The sequence below is a fragment of the Zootoca vivipara genome, chromosome 1 (assembly GCF_965207765.1).
Source record: "Zootoca vivipara chromosome 1, rZooViv2.hap1.1, whole genome shotgun sequence".
In the NCBI taxonomy this organism is placed as follows: Eukaryota; Metazoa; Chordata; class Lepidosauria; order Squamata; family Lacertidae; genus Zootoca; species Zootoca vivipara.
Window position 1 is genome coordinate 101,313,893 of NC_142582.1, and position 16,992 is coordinate 101,330,884.

The 16,992-nt window shown below is 39.2% G+C and overlaps 1 protein-coding gene across 15 annotated transcripts in view; it reads left to right on the plus strand.

Moving 5' to 3' along the window:
* NPAS3 (neuronal PAS domain protein 3) overlaps positions 1–16,992 on the plus strand; it is a 625,911-nt gene that overhangs the window by 267,862 nt on the left and 341,057 nt on the right. For 6 of the 15 annotated variants that reach the window (XM_088671651.1, XM_088671673.1, XM_088671649.1 and 3 more), the window contains one exon: positions 4,419–4,496. The exons of the other annotated variants lie outside the window; for them this stretch is intronic. In XM_088671651.1, the coding sequence (XP_088527777.1) occupies positions 4,419–4,496 (78 nt within the window). The remainder of the gene's footprint in view (positions 1–4,418; positions 4,497–16,992) is intronic. 15 annotated transcript variants of the gene reach the window in all.

Here is a 16,992-nt window from a genome sequence, read left to right on the forward strand (position 1 = left end):
TTCCTTTTCTGTATTCTAAAACATTCTAAAGGTTGCAGGTACCTCAAGACAATTTTGTACAAAAAAATGGAGCCTCTATTATGGTTCTTTCAATTTTTTATAAATTGAATTAATCCAGCCAAAAGCAGCATTAACTGTGTCACATCCCTTTAACCAAAGGCATGTAAACCCCAGAATAGACAGCTGTTTGGCTGTACCAAGGTGGGCCCCCTGCCCTCAGCAAATATACTTGATTCCCCTACATGGCCACTTGGCTGCCTACTCTTACAGCCATATGGTTGGATGGATTCATGATTGCACCCTAGTTGGCTGTATAATTCCATGAGGATACAGTAGTAGTTACTGGTAGCCATATTGGGAGAAATTTGCTGTGGTGGTGGTTTTTTGAGGGTTTTTTTTTTTTTTTGCCAAGACCAACTTGGCAAAGGCTCGCGTTAGATTATGAAGTATATGACTGTAGAAATAATAAACAAACAAATCCCATATATGGGGAAATAATTTTTTTTAGCATTTTGATGGCAATATATAGTATGCTATTCCTGAATAGCTCAAATGAGGTAAAATTAACTGAAGCTTCCTTTCTTTTCTTTTCTTTCAATTTATTTTTGATTGCTTTTCTTCTTAAACAACAAGAAAGGGGGATCATTTATTTTATTGTTGTTTAATCTCTCTGCAAAAGTATTCTAGATCCTCTGACTGGCTATTTGAAATAAGGACAGAGAGATGGAGGGATACCTTTAGACCAGTGGTTCTCAAACATTTTTCTCCGGGTCACACTTTTAGAATAAAAATTTCCTTGCACCAGAGTGAATTTTTTTTATTGAAAAGAAATACATTGGAAAACTCCTAGCAGTGTTTGATTCGTGACATAGAACACAACCACTTTGTGTTGTTTCCTTCAGCTTTTTCACTGAAAATTTCCAATAAAATATAAATATTGAAAACATTTTAAATTTTATTAAAAATAAAAAAAAGAAATAAGAAGAAATAATACTAATGATATGATCATGGGACATCCAGAAAGTATAAAACAATGCTGCTACCTAAGAATATGAATCATTCCAGAATAAAATATTGATTGTCCTTTAATCTTCCTGTCCCACTTGCCATCCTCTCCTGCCACACCAGATGATGTGCTGCACCCTTTGAGAACCACCACTTTAGACTAATGAAGAAAAGTAGGATCAAGCTGTAGCACATGCTAAGCCCTCTCTGTTCTGGAGAACGCCAATTTCCAAAAAGTGATGCCCATGAGAAATAAAACTTCTTAAGACAGCAGATTTCCAGAAAATGAACTGCATAGGCTCAATGGCAATTTTGTAAGGGTGTATAAAACAATATGGCTGTGGGCTTCCATTATCTGAACATATATTTTTAAATATATATTTTATTTATGATTTTGAGTTTTACACATTGCAATAATTTTACAGTCATTTTAACATTTGAAAACTTGACTTCCTTCCCTCTCTTTCTGTGGTCCCTTAAATTTATTTTTAGTATTTTCTGCATATCCAAATAAACTTAATTGGCTCATTTATTCATCTACTTTAAATATATACTCTTATAAAACTGCAGGTAATTACAACTATTATCTGAACATGTGGACCCTTGGAGGGCATAACACACGGAGGCTTTCAGCACAAACTGTTTCATCTATATAAGGCATAGGCAAACTTGGCCCTCCAGATGTTTTGGGACTACAATTCCCATCATTCCTGACCACTGGTCCTGTTAGCTAGGGATCATGGGAGTTGTAGTCCCCAAACATCTGGAGGGCTGGGTTTGTCTATGCCTGATCTACATAGTGCAGGCTTCCACTGCTGAGTCACAGACCCTAAAATCCCCTGACATTCAAACTAGACAGGTAGAAAATGGATGATGATGATTACTATTATTATTTAGCAATATGAAGTTTGTACAGTAAACTGGCAGCCAATTTCCACTACCATTGTGGTAGCTTGTAGAAGAGAGAGGATGGCAATGACAAAGCCTTAGACCGATGATCACAGTCAATGGCTGCCTCAGCATTGAACTTAGTCAAGGATTGACAGCTCCTGAGGCTTCATCTCAGTGAACTGCCAGTGTAGCTCTGAAGTGAATGACCCTTCTTCCTCTCATTTGCCCACTTAGAGAACAGCAATTGCCAGCGATAAAGCAATCAGAAGCATGGTGCAGAGAAACATAAGGAAATACTGTACGCACAATTCTTTGCCATTTTCTCATTTGCAAGCTCCTGCACTGACTGTCTATATGCTATCAAGCCCTCTTGAAGGTACTTGTGCTCACTTACAAAGCCCTGTACAGCTGGAGGCCAGGATATCGGAAGAATGTCTTCTGTGTAGACCTGCCTATTTTAAAGATCTGTGGGGGAGGCTTCGTTGGCTGGGCTATCTTAAGCTATATGATAATGTCTTCTTGATGGTGCACCCCAGTTTTCAAACTTTCTTCCCCTACAGCTGGGAGCTACTCTTTTAAATTTTAGATTCCAGGTAAAGACCCGGGTTTTTAGTGGACTCTTACACCAATATTTATAGTTTCAGTTGTCCGATTGTGACAGATTCGCCTTGATTTTAGTCATATCGTGAATTTGAAACTGCCTTGTGTAATTAAGATGGGGTAAGAAAAACTTACCCAATTAACACTTATCCGGGTGGCACTGTGGGTCAGAAGGTCGGCGGTTCGAATCCCTGCGACGGGGTGAGCTCCCGTTGCTCGGTCCCTGCTCCTGCTAACCTAGCAGTTCAAAAGCATGTCAAAGTGCAAGTAGATAAATAGGTACCGCTACAGCGGGAAGGCAAACGTCGTTTCTGTGTGCTGCTCTGGTTCGCCAGAAGCGGCTTTGTCATGCTGGTCACATGACGCTGAAACTGTATGCCGGCTCCCTTGGCCAATAACGCGAGATGAGCGCCGCAGCCCCAGAGTCGGTCACGACTGTACCTAATGGTCAGGGGTCCCTTTACCTTTACCTTTAAGAAACACTTTAAATTACTAAATTATTGGGGGGGGGTTGCGCCTGCCATCATTAACACATTTTATTAACATATTTATATCTCACCTTCCATTGCATACAATGATATTTGATGGGTTACAATGAAATTGATGAAAAAACACTATATCTAAAAAAGAATGGGAAGTCGGCTAAGGACAGTTTTTACATGACAGTAGTTTGACCTGAAGGAAGGGGCAAGTGGGTCTCCTTGCGAATACGACTACAATTCATCTTATTTGCAACTTATATTTGTTTTCCAAGAGTTTGTGCTTCCCCCTCCCTCCTTTCAACAAGATTTTTTCTTTGCCAGTGCAGTCTTCTTGGCCTTTGTAGGTTTTCTTTCCCCTGCGTATCAGCCACATTGGCATATCAACCACATTGTTTGAGGCTTTCCTATTCTGTAGCTTGCATTCTAGCTGTTACTAGAATGTTCTGTTCTGCTGCGACGTGGTTTTAAGCAAGTTCTAAGCATACTGAAGACATTGGACTTTCTTAACATCATTAGCCTTTATAGAAATTAAGTGGCACCCTGCAGCACTGTAGAATTGAAGTTTCATTTTATGACATACTTTGGCATGCTTCAGTGATGAAAGGGGTTTACTTATTTTTTAATGGAACTCCAAGGCTTTCCTAGACAACAAAATATGTGATATTTTAGTTATTACTATAATAGTATCCTAATACCGTAGTGTGACATCTAGGCCCCACAGAATGGATATGGAGTGGATAGCCTTGCCACATGGGGGAAATCCTCTCTATTCAAACTAGGAAAATAGGAACAAATGCTAATTTTCAAAAGTATTATCCCTCATAATATCTCGGTAACAATGAGCATTCCAAATGCCAGAATACTTTTATCTCACCATCAGCCATTTATTATAGCCAACAGACCAGAAATAAGCTGTACAGTACATTTTAAACAGAATACAAAAAGTGTCACAACAACAGTAGTAACATTTTTTTATTTATACCCTGCCCATCTGGCTGGGTTGCTCCAGCCACTCTGGGCGGCTTCCCACACATATAAAAATGACAATAAAACATCAAACAGTAATAGTAACAATCTGATCCAATATAAAAAGTCACAATAATTTTAAAATAAACAACTTATATCAAATAAATCAATATTAAATAATCCATTAGAATCCAATAGTAAACAGTAAAATTAAACATCAGAAAATCAGAATTAAAACAGTTTACACATATCAATTACTAATCTAAAATCAATAAAAATAACAGCAAATCACAATGCATAAAATACCACAAAACATAAAAAACCCATGTACGAGGATCAAATTAAGAAGCAAGGACACACCATATATATATATCATTCATGGTCTGGGAAAGGCTCCCAGGGCTGGAGAGTAGGAAAAGGCAAGTGGAAAAGACATTGCCAGATGACCAACAGAAAGTCTCTCTCCCCTCACAGTTGTTCCTCTGGAGCAGAGTAGCTCTCCCATGAAGGCAAAGCAGGTGGAAAAGCCATTATGTAATAACAGCAGCTCAGGTAAGACATGGAAATACTTATTCCAGCTGTCTTCTTATTCTCATTGCCACTGATAGAATGTGATGGGTGCCATTGACAGCAGCCAAATTTATCTCTCTTAGCAAATATTTAACATAGACTTGAGCCAACCCTCCTGGTAGTTTAGCCTAAAGGTAAAGGTAAAGGGACCCCTGACCATTAGGTCCAGTCATGACCGACTCTGGGGTTGCGCGCTTATCTCGCATTATTGGCCGAGGGAACCGGCGTATAGCTTCCAGGTCATGTGGCCAGCATGACGAAGCCGCTTCTGGCAAACCAGAGCAGCACAAGGAAACGCCGTTTACCTTCCCGCTGTAGCGGTTCCTATTTATCTTCTTGCCTTTTGACATGCTTTCGAACTGCTAGGTTGGCAGGAGCTGGGACCAAGCAACGGGAGCTCACCCCGTCACAGGGATTCGAACCGCCGACCTTCTGATCAGCAAGCCCTAGGCTCAGTGGTTTAACCACAGCGCCACCTGGGTATAGTTTAGCCTATAAAGGAACAATTCCTGATCATGAGCTCCAGCACAGAAATTAAAAAGCAGAAGAAGGAAATGTTCCATAGATTCTAGCTCCTGTTTCATTACCCATTAAGACTGATAAAAAGCACTATAGGACCCTTTTCAGATGAAAGTATTTCCTTTGTAATATTTTCATCTGGAAATGGCCCAAAATCATTTTTCTGGCATTCTTAATGAAAAATTAATGTTGACTAAATATTTTCCCTGAATTCCAGATTGGTAGTCCTCCATAAGTGCTCCTTGTGTTATAGCTCCTGAAAACTATATAACCATAATTATAGTATCAAGACTAGTTGGGTAGCAAAATGCCTTATCATTAAGTTATCCTAAGTTATCATTAAGTTTGATAAAACAACAAACATTAAAACTTCCCTAAACAGGGCTCCCTTCAGATGTCTTCTAAAAGTCAGGTAGTTGTTTATTTCCTAGACATTTGATGGGAGGGCACCGCTACTGAGAAGGCCCTCTGCCTGGTTCCCTGTAACCTCACTTCTCGCAGTGAGGGAACCGCCAGAAAGCCTTTGGAGCCGTGTCCAGGCTGGAGAAGAGACTTTCCTTCAGATGTTGTTGGACTATGACTTCCATCTGCCCCAGCGAATGGGGGCAAGTGGTTGTGAAGATGAGAAGTCTATTCCATCTTGAAGGCATCACGTTGGCTACCTTGGTTCAGATTATGCAGAACTTGGGTCAGCTTACTATTTAGGAAGATATCAGAATAACAGGAACTGCCTTATACAAAGTCAAGACCATTGGTCCATCCAACTCGTCATTCTCTAAAATGTCTACCTGTGGCTGTCTAGGATGATTATCAAACTATTGATTTTCCCTCCCCACCATATCTCTCTCTCACACACATTTGGTGAAATGTTGATTATAATAAATACATTTTGGATTAGAATAAATTTGATGGATGAACTGATTGGTATGTCCTTTTTGGTGATCCAGAAGTTCTATTATTGTTTATGAAATCTATGAAAAGGAAATTAGAAGTTGTTTCTTGTATGCTGACATATTATTATTAATATTTATTTATTTATTTATTTACTGACATAAGCTAAATCATGAGTTGCAAGCTGTTAGAGGGAAATGAAGACGTCACTGATACGTCTTTGGTATTTGATATGATATTACATGATATGTAGCAAATATAGTGAGGCTTTTTCATATGATTACATTTAGAGAAGACTTGGTTAATGATATGAAAAGATGAGGGCAAAACTATTGAAATATTCTAGTATGGTTATAATCAATAATAATTAACATGTGAAGCATTATTCATATTTAAGACAATCAGAAGTCGCACTTTGGTTTTTCAACGTTTTGGAAGTCGAATGGATTGCATTCGACTTCCAAGGTACGACTGTACTGCCTTGTTGATTACCTGTGCTATATGTTTGATTGCTCATGACTTTGTCATTTTTAATTGAATCTAATAAAGAAGATATTATCAAACAAGACCCATTGGGAATATGTTATATGTAAAGTTATATATTAAAAAAGTTTATTATGCTCTTTCAGTTCTCAAAATAATTGGTTTCCCGTTTGTATTCAGATCCAACAATTCTGTTTTGTCAAGCTTTTCCCCAAAACAAGTTTGCTAGGTCAGTTCCATAATTTTACTGTCAGTTTTAAAACCTGCTATTTACTCAGTTTATTTTTTTTATGTTAAGCGAAACAAAATTTATTACTAACTGATTTGGCAAAAGTGATATTTTTCCTCCTTTTTGTTTAACTGTAAAGTGGGTAGAGTGGCATTTTCTGTGTTATACTAGTCAGTTGTTGTTAGTCTTCTTTTTATGAAATTGAATTTGCCTCTTTTTCTCACTGAAGGGAATATGGGTTTATTGTTGTGTACACTTTCTCAAAGGGAGTGAGGAATGCCGGTGGCATAACTGGAGGGGATCATTTTTAGATCATTTACAAATGCATACATTTTGTCTTCAGTGGGAAATGTTCCTTTTCTCTCTAAGTAGAGGAAATCTTTTACTTCTGGCACTTTGACACATCACTGACTGTTAGAGAACATGAAGCCTCTGTTTACTGCTGGTTCTTGAGTGTTAAACAGCCCTCTACTGCTTTTATTATACCATTAATTGCACTTAATGCAGCTGCATTTCTGGTACGCCTGGCTAAACTCTGAAAATTAAGTAGAGGGTACTTTGTTATAAAATTCAGTGTAATGAGCTCTGGTGGGACAGGGTCTGTTAAGTTTGAAATTACCTCAGGCCATTTCCAGAGAACTTCTTAAAATATTTCATGTCTGTAGAAGTTTGTAACTAGATAAATAGCCCAGGATAATATTGGCATGGAAAAACTACTGCTGTGTGGTTTTCACTGGATAAAATATGGATGTTTCTAATGGCAGAATAGTTACGTTTATTTTCAGCATTTGTCATCTTTAGCAATTAGTTAAACAGAACATTTTTAGTCTGGCTACATGTACAGTTTTAAGTTAACATGGTGGTGCTTAGGAACATAGCCTTTGCTGTTAATACATCCCACACATTAATGACACTGTGATACTATGGGATTCCAGATTGGGCTTTTCAGATAGGTACAAGAATAAGTTACACCTCTGCCTAAACCTACCCCTTCATTCCCATATGCAGCAGCTGTTAGCTGAGGAATGTAACAGACTGGGCAGAAACCGAAACACAGTGAAAAAAATGATTGGGTGGTATCCAGCACTAGCCATTCTTCGAGTATTCCCATTTTATGTATGACTTGGTTGGATGCCACCCATTTACTTTTATAAAGTATCTTTTCAAGAAATGCTCAAATTGGTAAACTAAACAATTATAAAATAAGAATTAAAAGGTTAAGGCTGCAATCATCTGGGAGTGTGCATTATTGAACTCCGTGGGGCTTACTTCTTAGGACAGTAGTCATGTATGGGATTGCACTGTACAAATACAATACAGTAGCCAGTGACTTTGCCAGCAATCCTATACCCACTTTTCTTGGAATAAAGCTCATTCAACTAAATGGGACTTATATCTGATTAGATATGTTACTCATCAACTATGATGCTCCAGTTCTGTCAGTGTTCTTGTTGACTATGATAGCCGTGTTGCTTTTCAGCCAATATAATATCCGATAGCTTTATCAATAAAACTAAATCACCCTTCTATGCTGCTTAGAAACAGGTTCAAAATTAATCCCCTAAAGGTTGTGCGGACGTCTCACTAGGATCAGCACCACATAGTTGTAGATTCACCAGCACAAATCAGGTAGAGAATCGTCTATAGTTTTAGTGCAGCAATTTATCTGAGTTTCGTAGTTAAATTTAAGCATGAGGTAATTAGAGGCCTCCAAGCTTGAAATTCAGGCAGCTTTCCTTCTTTTAATGGACTCAATAGAGGCTTGTCAAGATCAGTACTTGACTGATGCAAATTTTAGGCTCTGGGTCTGTTCAAAGCCTTCAGCCACAATATGGGTAAAATAAATAAATAAATCCTAAATCAGTTTTCTTTTCTTGTGTTTGCATAAGTAAGCTAGGTAGAAGTCTCTATATTTCCAAGGACTGGTCAGTCAGACCATTGTCTCAGTTAAAAATATTCACTGGGCTATAATAAGAAACACTGCAGCCATCAAGTACCACATCTGTTGTCCAGATGGGCTAACAATAAACACGGTAAAGCCCATCATCATTATAGAATAGACTGAGCAGGATACTCTAGGGATATTTCTAAATATGTGTGTGTTGAAGGGGGAGCACTAGCCTGCTAACCTGTTCAGAGAGTATATAGCACCATGAATCTTGTGCTAGTGTCTTGTTCATTTCTGCTACATATAAAAAATATACAGTGGGTGACTGGGCATCATCACATGGAAAGTGAGATCCAATGAAAGTAAATGCAGAATGCTGACACATTTCCACTTCATACATAGGCCTCATTCGCAGGTCATATCAAACCACAAATGAACTTAACTATGGCTTAAAGGTGGTGCATGGGGTGGAATTGTGGATGCATTGCTCTGCCGTTGCTACTGCTACCATCAGGAGCGAGACCATGGTTTGACCTAGCTCCCCAGCTCCAGCTGCGGCAACTATCTGGCTGGCTGGCTGTAAACTAATGCCTAAAACCTATCATAAAGAAGACTTTGGAATTGAGGAAGAGGGAATAGGAGAGTACCTCTGTGTGTGTGAACTCGCTGCTTCTATTACAATGGTGAGGAGAAGCCCTTCTCTGTATAATCATGTGCCAGTCAGATGAAGACCATTGCAGGAAGGACCAGGATCCATTCAGTAGTGACCCTCAAGCCCTGGTCCATCAGTGCTTCCCACTGCCAACCATTTGGGGGGGGGGGGATGTAAGGCTTAAGTTTTGGTAGGTGGTAGGAAAAGTGAAATTGTTGACAGTGTTTAAGAGAGAAAGATGGATGGGGGTTAACTGCATCATGTTCCATTCTAAAGCTTCCTGCCAGAAACTGAAACAGATTGTTTTTGGAATATCATGCTGTATTTTTCCCATTTCTGCAGAACTGTTGTTAGTGAATGAAATCTAAATATATGCCATTGAGAAGACAATTATTTCTGTTAATGGCAGCATCAATTATCTGAATGCTTCTGGGATTATTTTAGGAAGCTAGAGGCTTGGAACAAACCCTTGGTAATATGGGTTAGCTAATAGAGAGTGGTTTATTATTTAAATTGGGTCAACAACTGGTTTTATAGCATAAGTGGGAAGTACATGGGGTACATGGGGGATTTCACAAGGCTTTTGACAAAGTCCTCCATGATATTCTTACGAGGAAGCTGGTGAAATAAAGGTTGGAGGAGGTAACTGAAGTGGATTTGTAGTTACAGGTAGGTAGCCATGATGGTCTGGCATAGTCAAAACAAAATAAAAAAAATTCATTCCAGTAGCACCTTAAAGACCAACTAAATTTGTTATTGGTAGGAGCTTTTGTGTGCATGCACACTTGTATCTGAAGAAGTGTGCATGCACACAAAGGCTCATACCAATGAGAAACTTAGTTGCTCTCTAAGGTGCTACTGGAAGGAAGTGGATTTGTAGTTAATTGACTGACCACACCCAAAGAGACAAGTGGGGTGCCGCAGGGTTCTGTTCTGGGCCCATTGTTGTTCAGCATCTTTATAAACGACTTGGATGAAGGAATAGAAGTGATGGCCATCACATTTGCAATGACAACAAACTGGAAGGGTTAACAGTTTTTACTAAGCAATGGAATCTTGAATAAGGCAACTTTGATCATAATACAGTAGGTGGATGGATGCTCATATAAGAAGAGTTTTCCAAGACCCAAATTGGATGTTTAAATGTATGGCTGTACTCAAAGCACAAAGAAAGGGGTAGGAGAGAAGTATACCATCTCTGGATTCCACCTGAACTACTTTTATCTATTCAACCATGATTTCATATACTGATTTAAGACAGAGATAACTGTTCTTGGATTTCAGTCAAGGAAATGTAGACTTTGGAGCCGTCACTATATTCCTGACATTCTGTTCAATACCTCTGGACAATTCCCCCAGTAGCTTTATAGGAGATAAGGAAACACCAGAGCTAAATGTTGCCCCATGAAGAACAACACATAACACCCATTATTTCCTTATGAGAAATAAGGAAATATAGGAAATATAGGAAATACCTTTTATTTCCTTATTTCTCCTATGTTATTGAATTAAAGGGCTTTTGATAAATAATAAACAAACAAACATAACAACACCCAAGGAACCGAATAGCAGTCTCCAAAGTTTATTCTTGTTCTGGTAAAAAGAAACCAACACACACAAGGAGTTGTACACTCAATGGCTAGTTGTTTGTTTGTTTTTTAATGTAGTATGTAGTCAAGTTTTATTATTAGTAACCCCAAAGGTTGCTACAGAGTCTGGAATAATCAACAAAACGATTTATTCTATTGTCCTCTGGACTGAAATAATTCCCATGGATCATCAGTAGTGTCTCAAACCCATATCCGTGATGGGTTGAACATATGTAAATATGCTGGTTTCTTCAAACTTCATTGTTTTTATTTTAGGTAAAATAGTAACAATTTGCCTTCCCGCCCAATCCATTATGAATAGATAAAAGAGCATCTGGAAAACCAGATAAAATAATTGGCTTGTTGCAAAGGCAGTTCTTATGAGAACCTTGGGTTAATTATACTCAGTTCAGTTTTGGCATCTGATGCATATTTCTTCCTCAAAATGTTGATTGATTGTCCCACTTCATTTATTAGCCTTCATTATAACTTCCCCTGCCTGACTGGTAGGGAAATTAAGAATTCATAAAGTACAATAATAAGATTTAGTTATGGCTGTAAGACTGTAAAGTGTTCTGTTGTTTTGGGGGCCCAGTTTCAGTGCAAATTATCTGCTTGGATTATAATTCCATATAATGGCAACATTAATTTGTAATTTCATATGATTTACTGTTTTTGAAATGGAAAAAAAAACTGGCCACTGAATGTGCTTTCCTTCCAAGGTGGCCAATATGCCCCCACATAATGATTCACTTCAAAGCAAATAAACCAGGAAGAGGGTTGGTAGGGTAGACATGAGGCAGATGACAAGAAAAGCAAATTAACAGAAGCCATCAATCCAGGGGCCTTCAACTCAGTTCTTTAAGGAAGAAGGTAAAGGTGAATGTTTTGAGTAGCAGAGCCATTCTGGTTATCTATGGAAGAGCATGATCATGTTTGAGGAGCCAACAGAGTTCAAGCATTTAGAGAGCATTGCTATGTCCCTCCTTCATACGTGAGCTACAGGTAACCTCAGCTTCCCAGGACACGTGGATTGGAAACTATGGCAATGGCTTCTAAATCTGGAAGATTTGGAAGTCAGCTTTAAACTACGGCTTCATGTCCTGGCTTGTTGGAAAGCCATTAATCATAGTTTGCTGGTTGAAACATGATGGGAAGGTATGGTTAACTGTGGCTTGCTAGCTTGTTTCTCAGCTCGCACAAAGGGAGGAGCAAACTGCGATCAAAAGGGGTAGGCAGAACTCCTATATATCATGGTTCATTAAACCAGGATTTCATTGTAGGCAGGAGTTCATTGACTACAAAGACACAGTAGTGGATGTTTGCTGCCTCCTGAAGATAGTGGAGGCATAAGAGATATTTACCACACCTCTCACATAGTAAAACACATACTGCAGTCTGCTATATAATGGGTTGTTTGCATGGTTTCCAATCAACGGTTGCTTGATTGTTTTCTTGGCAAACGGAAGGCACTCTTATAGACGATTACAAAAACAGAGCCAAGCATTATAATGGACAAGAAGTAGATGACATAATTGTCTTTATGGCTCATCAAGAAGTATGTCACGCATCAAGGGGGGAAGGAGGGGAGAGCAAAGTTGCGATAATTTATGACAAGGGAGGTTTGGGGTTATTTGTAGAAATGTGATGTCTTTGTTTGCATCTCTATCACAACCATGTAATACATCACTTCTTGGTGCCATGCCAATAGCTACATTTCCATACTTTCCATTGAAACCGCCTTTTTCAGATGACCTCCCATTTGATTTAATATTTGTTTGTTTGATCCATTTCCCCTTTCTGCTATCTCCATATATTGGCTATTTTTCTGTACCTCTTCGCTTCCTTCTGCTCCTGGGTTTGCTTTGCCCGGTACATTATCTTGCATGAAAATACTCCTTCATGACCCCACTTTCATTCTCTTTTTAGAATCATAGAACTGTAGAGATGGAGGGAACTCTGAGGGTCATCTAGTCCAACCTCCTGCATTGCAGGAATCACAACTAAAGCATTTATGACAGACAACCATCTAATCTCTGCTTAAAAACCTCATCTTAAACCCTCTGCTTAAAAGGAAAGAGAGTCTAGCACTTTCTGGAGGAGTCATCTTCCACATGACAGCCCTTTAGATACTTGAAGATGTCTATTATATCTCCCTTCAGTCTCCTCTTTACCAGGCTAAACATACCCAACTCCCTCATAAGGCTTGGCTTCCAGATCCTTGATAATCTTGGTTGCCCTCCTCTGCATACGTTCCAGCTTGTCAATACCCTTCTTAAATTGTGGTGTGCAGAACTGGACACAGTATTTTAGGCATAGTTTAATCAAGGCAGAAGAAAGTGGGACACTATACTTCTGTTAATGCAGCCTAGATAGGGTTTCCAGACTCAATAGAGGACAGGACATCTGTGCCTTTAATTGCCCTGCTCTCTTTTGAGTCTGGAAACCTTAAAGAGAAACCAGCAGACGCTTTGTTTAATTTCCAAGCAGGGCAATTAAAGGCACAGAAGTCCTGTCCTCTACTGAGTCTGTGTTTTTAAAAAATATTTAATATGTTTATTTTTTTATATAAAAAACAGAGTACAAATTTCAGCTCATGTCTTGATCATAATGTCTTTAAAAACATACACACATAAATGTGATATTCTGAAAAGTTAATGGCAACAAAGGCTGGGAAGAAAATTGACTCATGTTAAGCTTGTGCTCTACTAAGACCACTAGATAGGTCCTTTTCACATGTACTACTGGTAAGCCAGGTGTCCACCATCTCATATTTGTGCTCCTGGTTCTTCCTGCCTAAGTGTAGAACATTATTGTTGAAATTTATTTTGTTAGTTTGGGCCCAGTTTTTCAATATGATTGTAAGGTAAAAGGTAAAGGACCCCTGGACGGTTAAGTCCAGTCAAATTTTACAATGGGGTGTGACACTTGTCTCTGCTTTCAGGCTGAGGGAACTGGCATTTGTTGGCAGACAGATTTTCCCAGTCATGTGGCCAGCATGACAAAATCACTTCTGGCACATGGAAATACCATTTACCTTCCCGCCGCAGCAGTAACTATATATCTTTTTGTGCTGGTATGCTTTTGAACTGCTGGGTTGGCAGGAGCTGGGGCAAAGCAACAGGAGATCACCCCTCCATGCAGATTTGAACTGCCGACCTTAGGATTGGCAACCCCAAGACTGAGGCTCGGTGGTGTAGACCACAGTGACACCCATGTCCTCAATAGGATTGTATAGTATTGTAGGGGCCCTAAGAAATGGGGCCCATACATTTTAATATAAACATATAAACAAAATAATTCTAGCTGAAAAATGACAAGTTGCTAAAAAAAGAAGAAGAAATTTTCAAAAGTTTACAAGGTTTCACTAAAATGTCATTAACATTTTTAAAAAAGACATCCTTGAATAATAAACTAAATTATGCCACACAGGCATTTGGCATGTGTACTGGAAATGTCATAACATCTGTAATATTTATTTTTATTTTTGAGGTGAGGGGCATGCACTAGATGGAGTAATGAATTGTGGTCAAAGGGGACAGTAGATTTAAAAGGACTTTAAAACAACACATGCCTTTATGGACTGCGAATCTCAGAAATGCATGTATTGCATCCTTCCCCATGTAGATCCTGTGGTTCTTGACATACTTGTGACATACAAAAGCCCTGTGGATTAAGAGAGCATTAGATTGGAAGTAATAAGGTTGTGCCTGACTTACCTCAGCATTTGTAGCAGATGTTGCAAATGTCATAAACATGAACCTTAGGGATCAGAAGCAGGGGGGAGGGACAACAGATTTAGGTCTCTCTGCTTTACAAGCTAGTGTAGTCTGATGCTCTATAACAGTGTTCAGACTTGATGTTAATATCCTACCATCCTTCCCAGGATACTGCTGTATCAAAAGAGTGAAAGCTTTCCTAAACAAACATGCAGTTTCCACAGGCAACTAAAAAGAGTGTTGGGAGGTTTTCTCAACAAACCAAAAGAAGAAAGGATTTCTTTGACTGTGGGGTTTTTTTTTAATGCTTTCTTATGGGGGATAGAGTTTATAGTGAAAGGTCTTGAAAAGGGAAGGAAGGCCATTTGTTTTTGAGTCTGGCAACCCTACTAAATCTAATTTAATATGCTGTTAAGTTGTGTTGCACTTCACCAAAAATGCTTGAAACTGCAGAAGTTAATTTATCTTTGGGGGGAATGAGTGACGGAATCAGGGAAGAGCAAAATGATTCAAGATCAGAGAAGTGGAAATCATCTTGTAGAGCGAAAAGACAAAATAAAAGAGATTACTTTAAAACAAGGCACTACTGTGACATTTCTGTTCAGCCGCTCTATGAAATGAATGATTCTGACATTGTAAAAAATCTATTGTTTTTCTCCCAAAGTACTATTTCAATAAATACTCCTATATAAAATAGAAAGACTGAGCTGGTTTTATATATGACCTTGATTTCCTTTCTAAGTGCAGATGAAGATGGCACAAAGTGTTGGTTCACCATCTCTAATTTTGCTGGCTATTACTTTACTCTAGCAGTAAATTTGTTGTTCAATATAAACAGTGCAATGCTTCCTGGAAAGAAATTACATGTAACATCCGTAATGTTACACTTCTAAACCAATATCCCCTGTCTCCTGTCAGTAGGTGTCATATGTCTTTGTGTGCAGAGATCAGATTTGACGTTTGATATTATAGAGCGCACTTACAAATCATTGCTCTAAAATTTCTTTTCACTAGATTGATTGATAATCAGACTGGTACCAACAAGACATTATGTATTACAATAATTCCTGCTTATTTAAGGTGCATTTATGTTTGGGCTTGCTGTTAAGTGCCACACATTACATGGGTTGTGTAATTAAACATTTGCTAGTAACACTAGATTTCATCAGAACAGCATTCCACGCGCTAGAAACCTTCACTTGGATCCAGGGCTATCTTGAGCAGGCTGGGCGCCCTGGTGTGCAGATTGCTCTGGCGCCCCCGCCCAGTTTCTTCCCGCGGCTGGTGGTTTCTGTGCAGCTTTGCCGCGCTGCGCCCCCATGCCAACCTGGCGCCCCCCGCCCCCCAGCCTACCCCTAGAGCCGGCCCTGCTTGGATCCAGGAGTTCCTTGTAGAAATGAGAGTGAATACTTGCAGCCTCCACCCACCCAATGCCTTTTTTGTTCACTGACAAGGGAGTTTGTAAGCATATATTTTCCACTGAAGTGGAAGCCCATACATGTAAGAGCTCTGTGTCCTTAATTGAGCATGAGTCCCAGCTAGCCATAGTCTCCCTTCTCTCTATAAGGTGAAGGAGCAAATTTCCTTTGTTTGTGACACCTCATTTTGTTTCTTCATGTAGTGTCAGGGGATCGTGTGAAATCAAACTCTGTAGTAAAATGTTTTGTTCTTTGTCTGCGCACCCCTTAATGATCCACTGCATATAGTTTTAAAATCTTCACCACCACAATTGATACTTGGAAATAACATAGTTTTGAATGTGGGGATGATGCATCAGAACTAGGCTCCTATCACGTTTGTACTCTGGTAGTGTGATCAAAGCTGTTTTGCTGCTTCAAATGGATGCGCCACATGTTCTAAGAGGTTCAAGATTTCTTGCAGTGAATCAGTCAGGATGCTCAGTGTGTGGGGAGGGCAACTCTCTGACAATGTGTTTTGAGAGCTGTGCACTGTACAATGGCATCTTCTTTGACGTTGTAAGAGATTTTGGTGCACAGCTGTCTTACGTAACTCTCTCCATTAGCGCTCCCAGAAATGTTGTTTCTTCTTGTGCATTCTGACTGTCCTGGCTTTTGAATAAATCTTTCTCTAAACGGATATAACAGACAGTTTGGGAAAATGCATCAAGCATAGGAAATGAAGGTGTGAAATTAGAAAGAAAGTTGGCACCACCCTTCCCCCACCCTGATAAAGATACATATACAGTGGTACCTCAACTTACAAATGACTCGACAATCGGATGACTTACGAATGGGGCTAATGGCCGCATGCTTACGAATGTCTCAACATCCGAAAGGAAACCACGACGGTTTTAGATACGGATTTTTCGACTTGCAAATTTTTTAGATAGGGTTGCTTCGACTTACAAATTTTTCCGTTTCCAATGCATTCCTATGGGAAATCGTGTTTCCAATGGCGTTTTTCGACTTACAAATTTTTCGACCTACGAAGGTGTCTTCAGAACGGATTAAATTAGTAAGTCGAGGCACCACTGTAGCTGTTGGGATT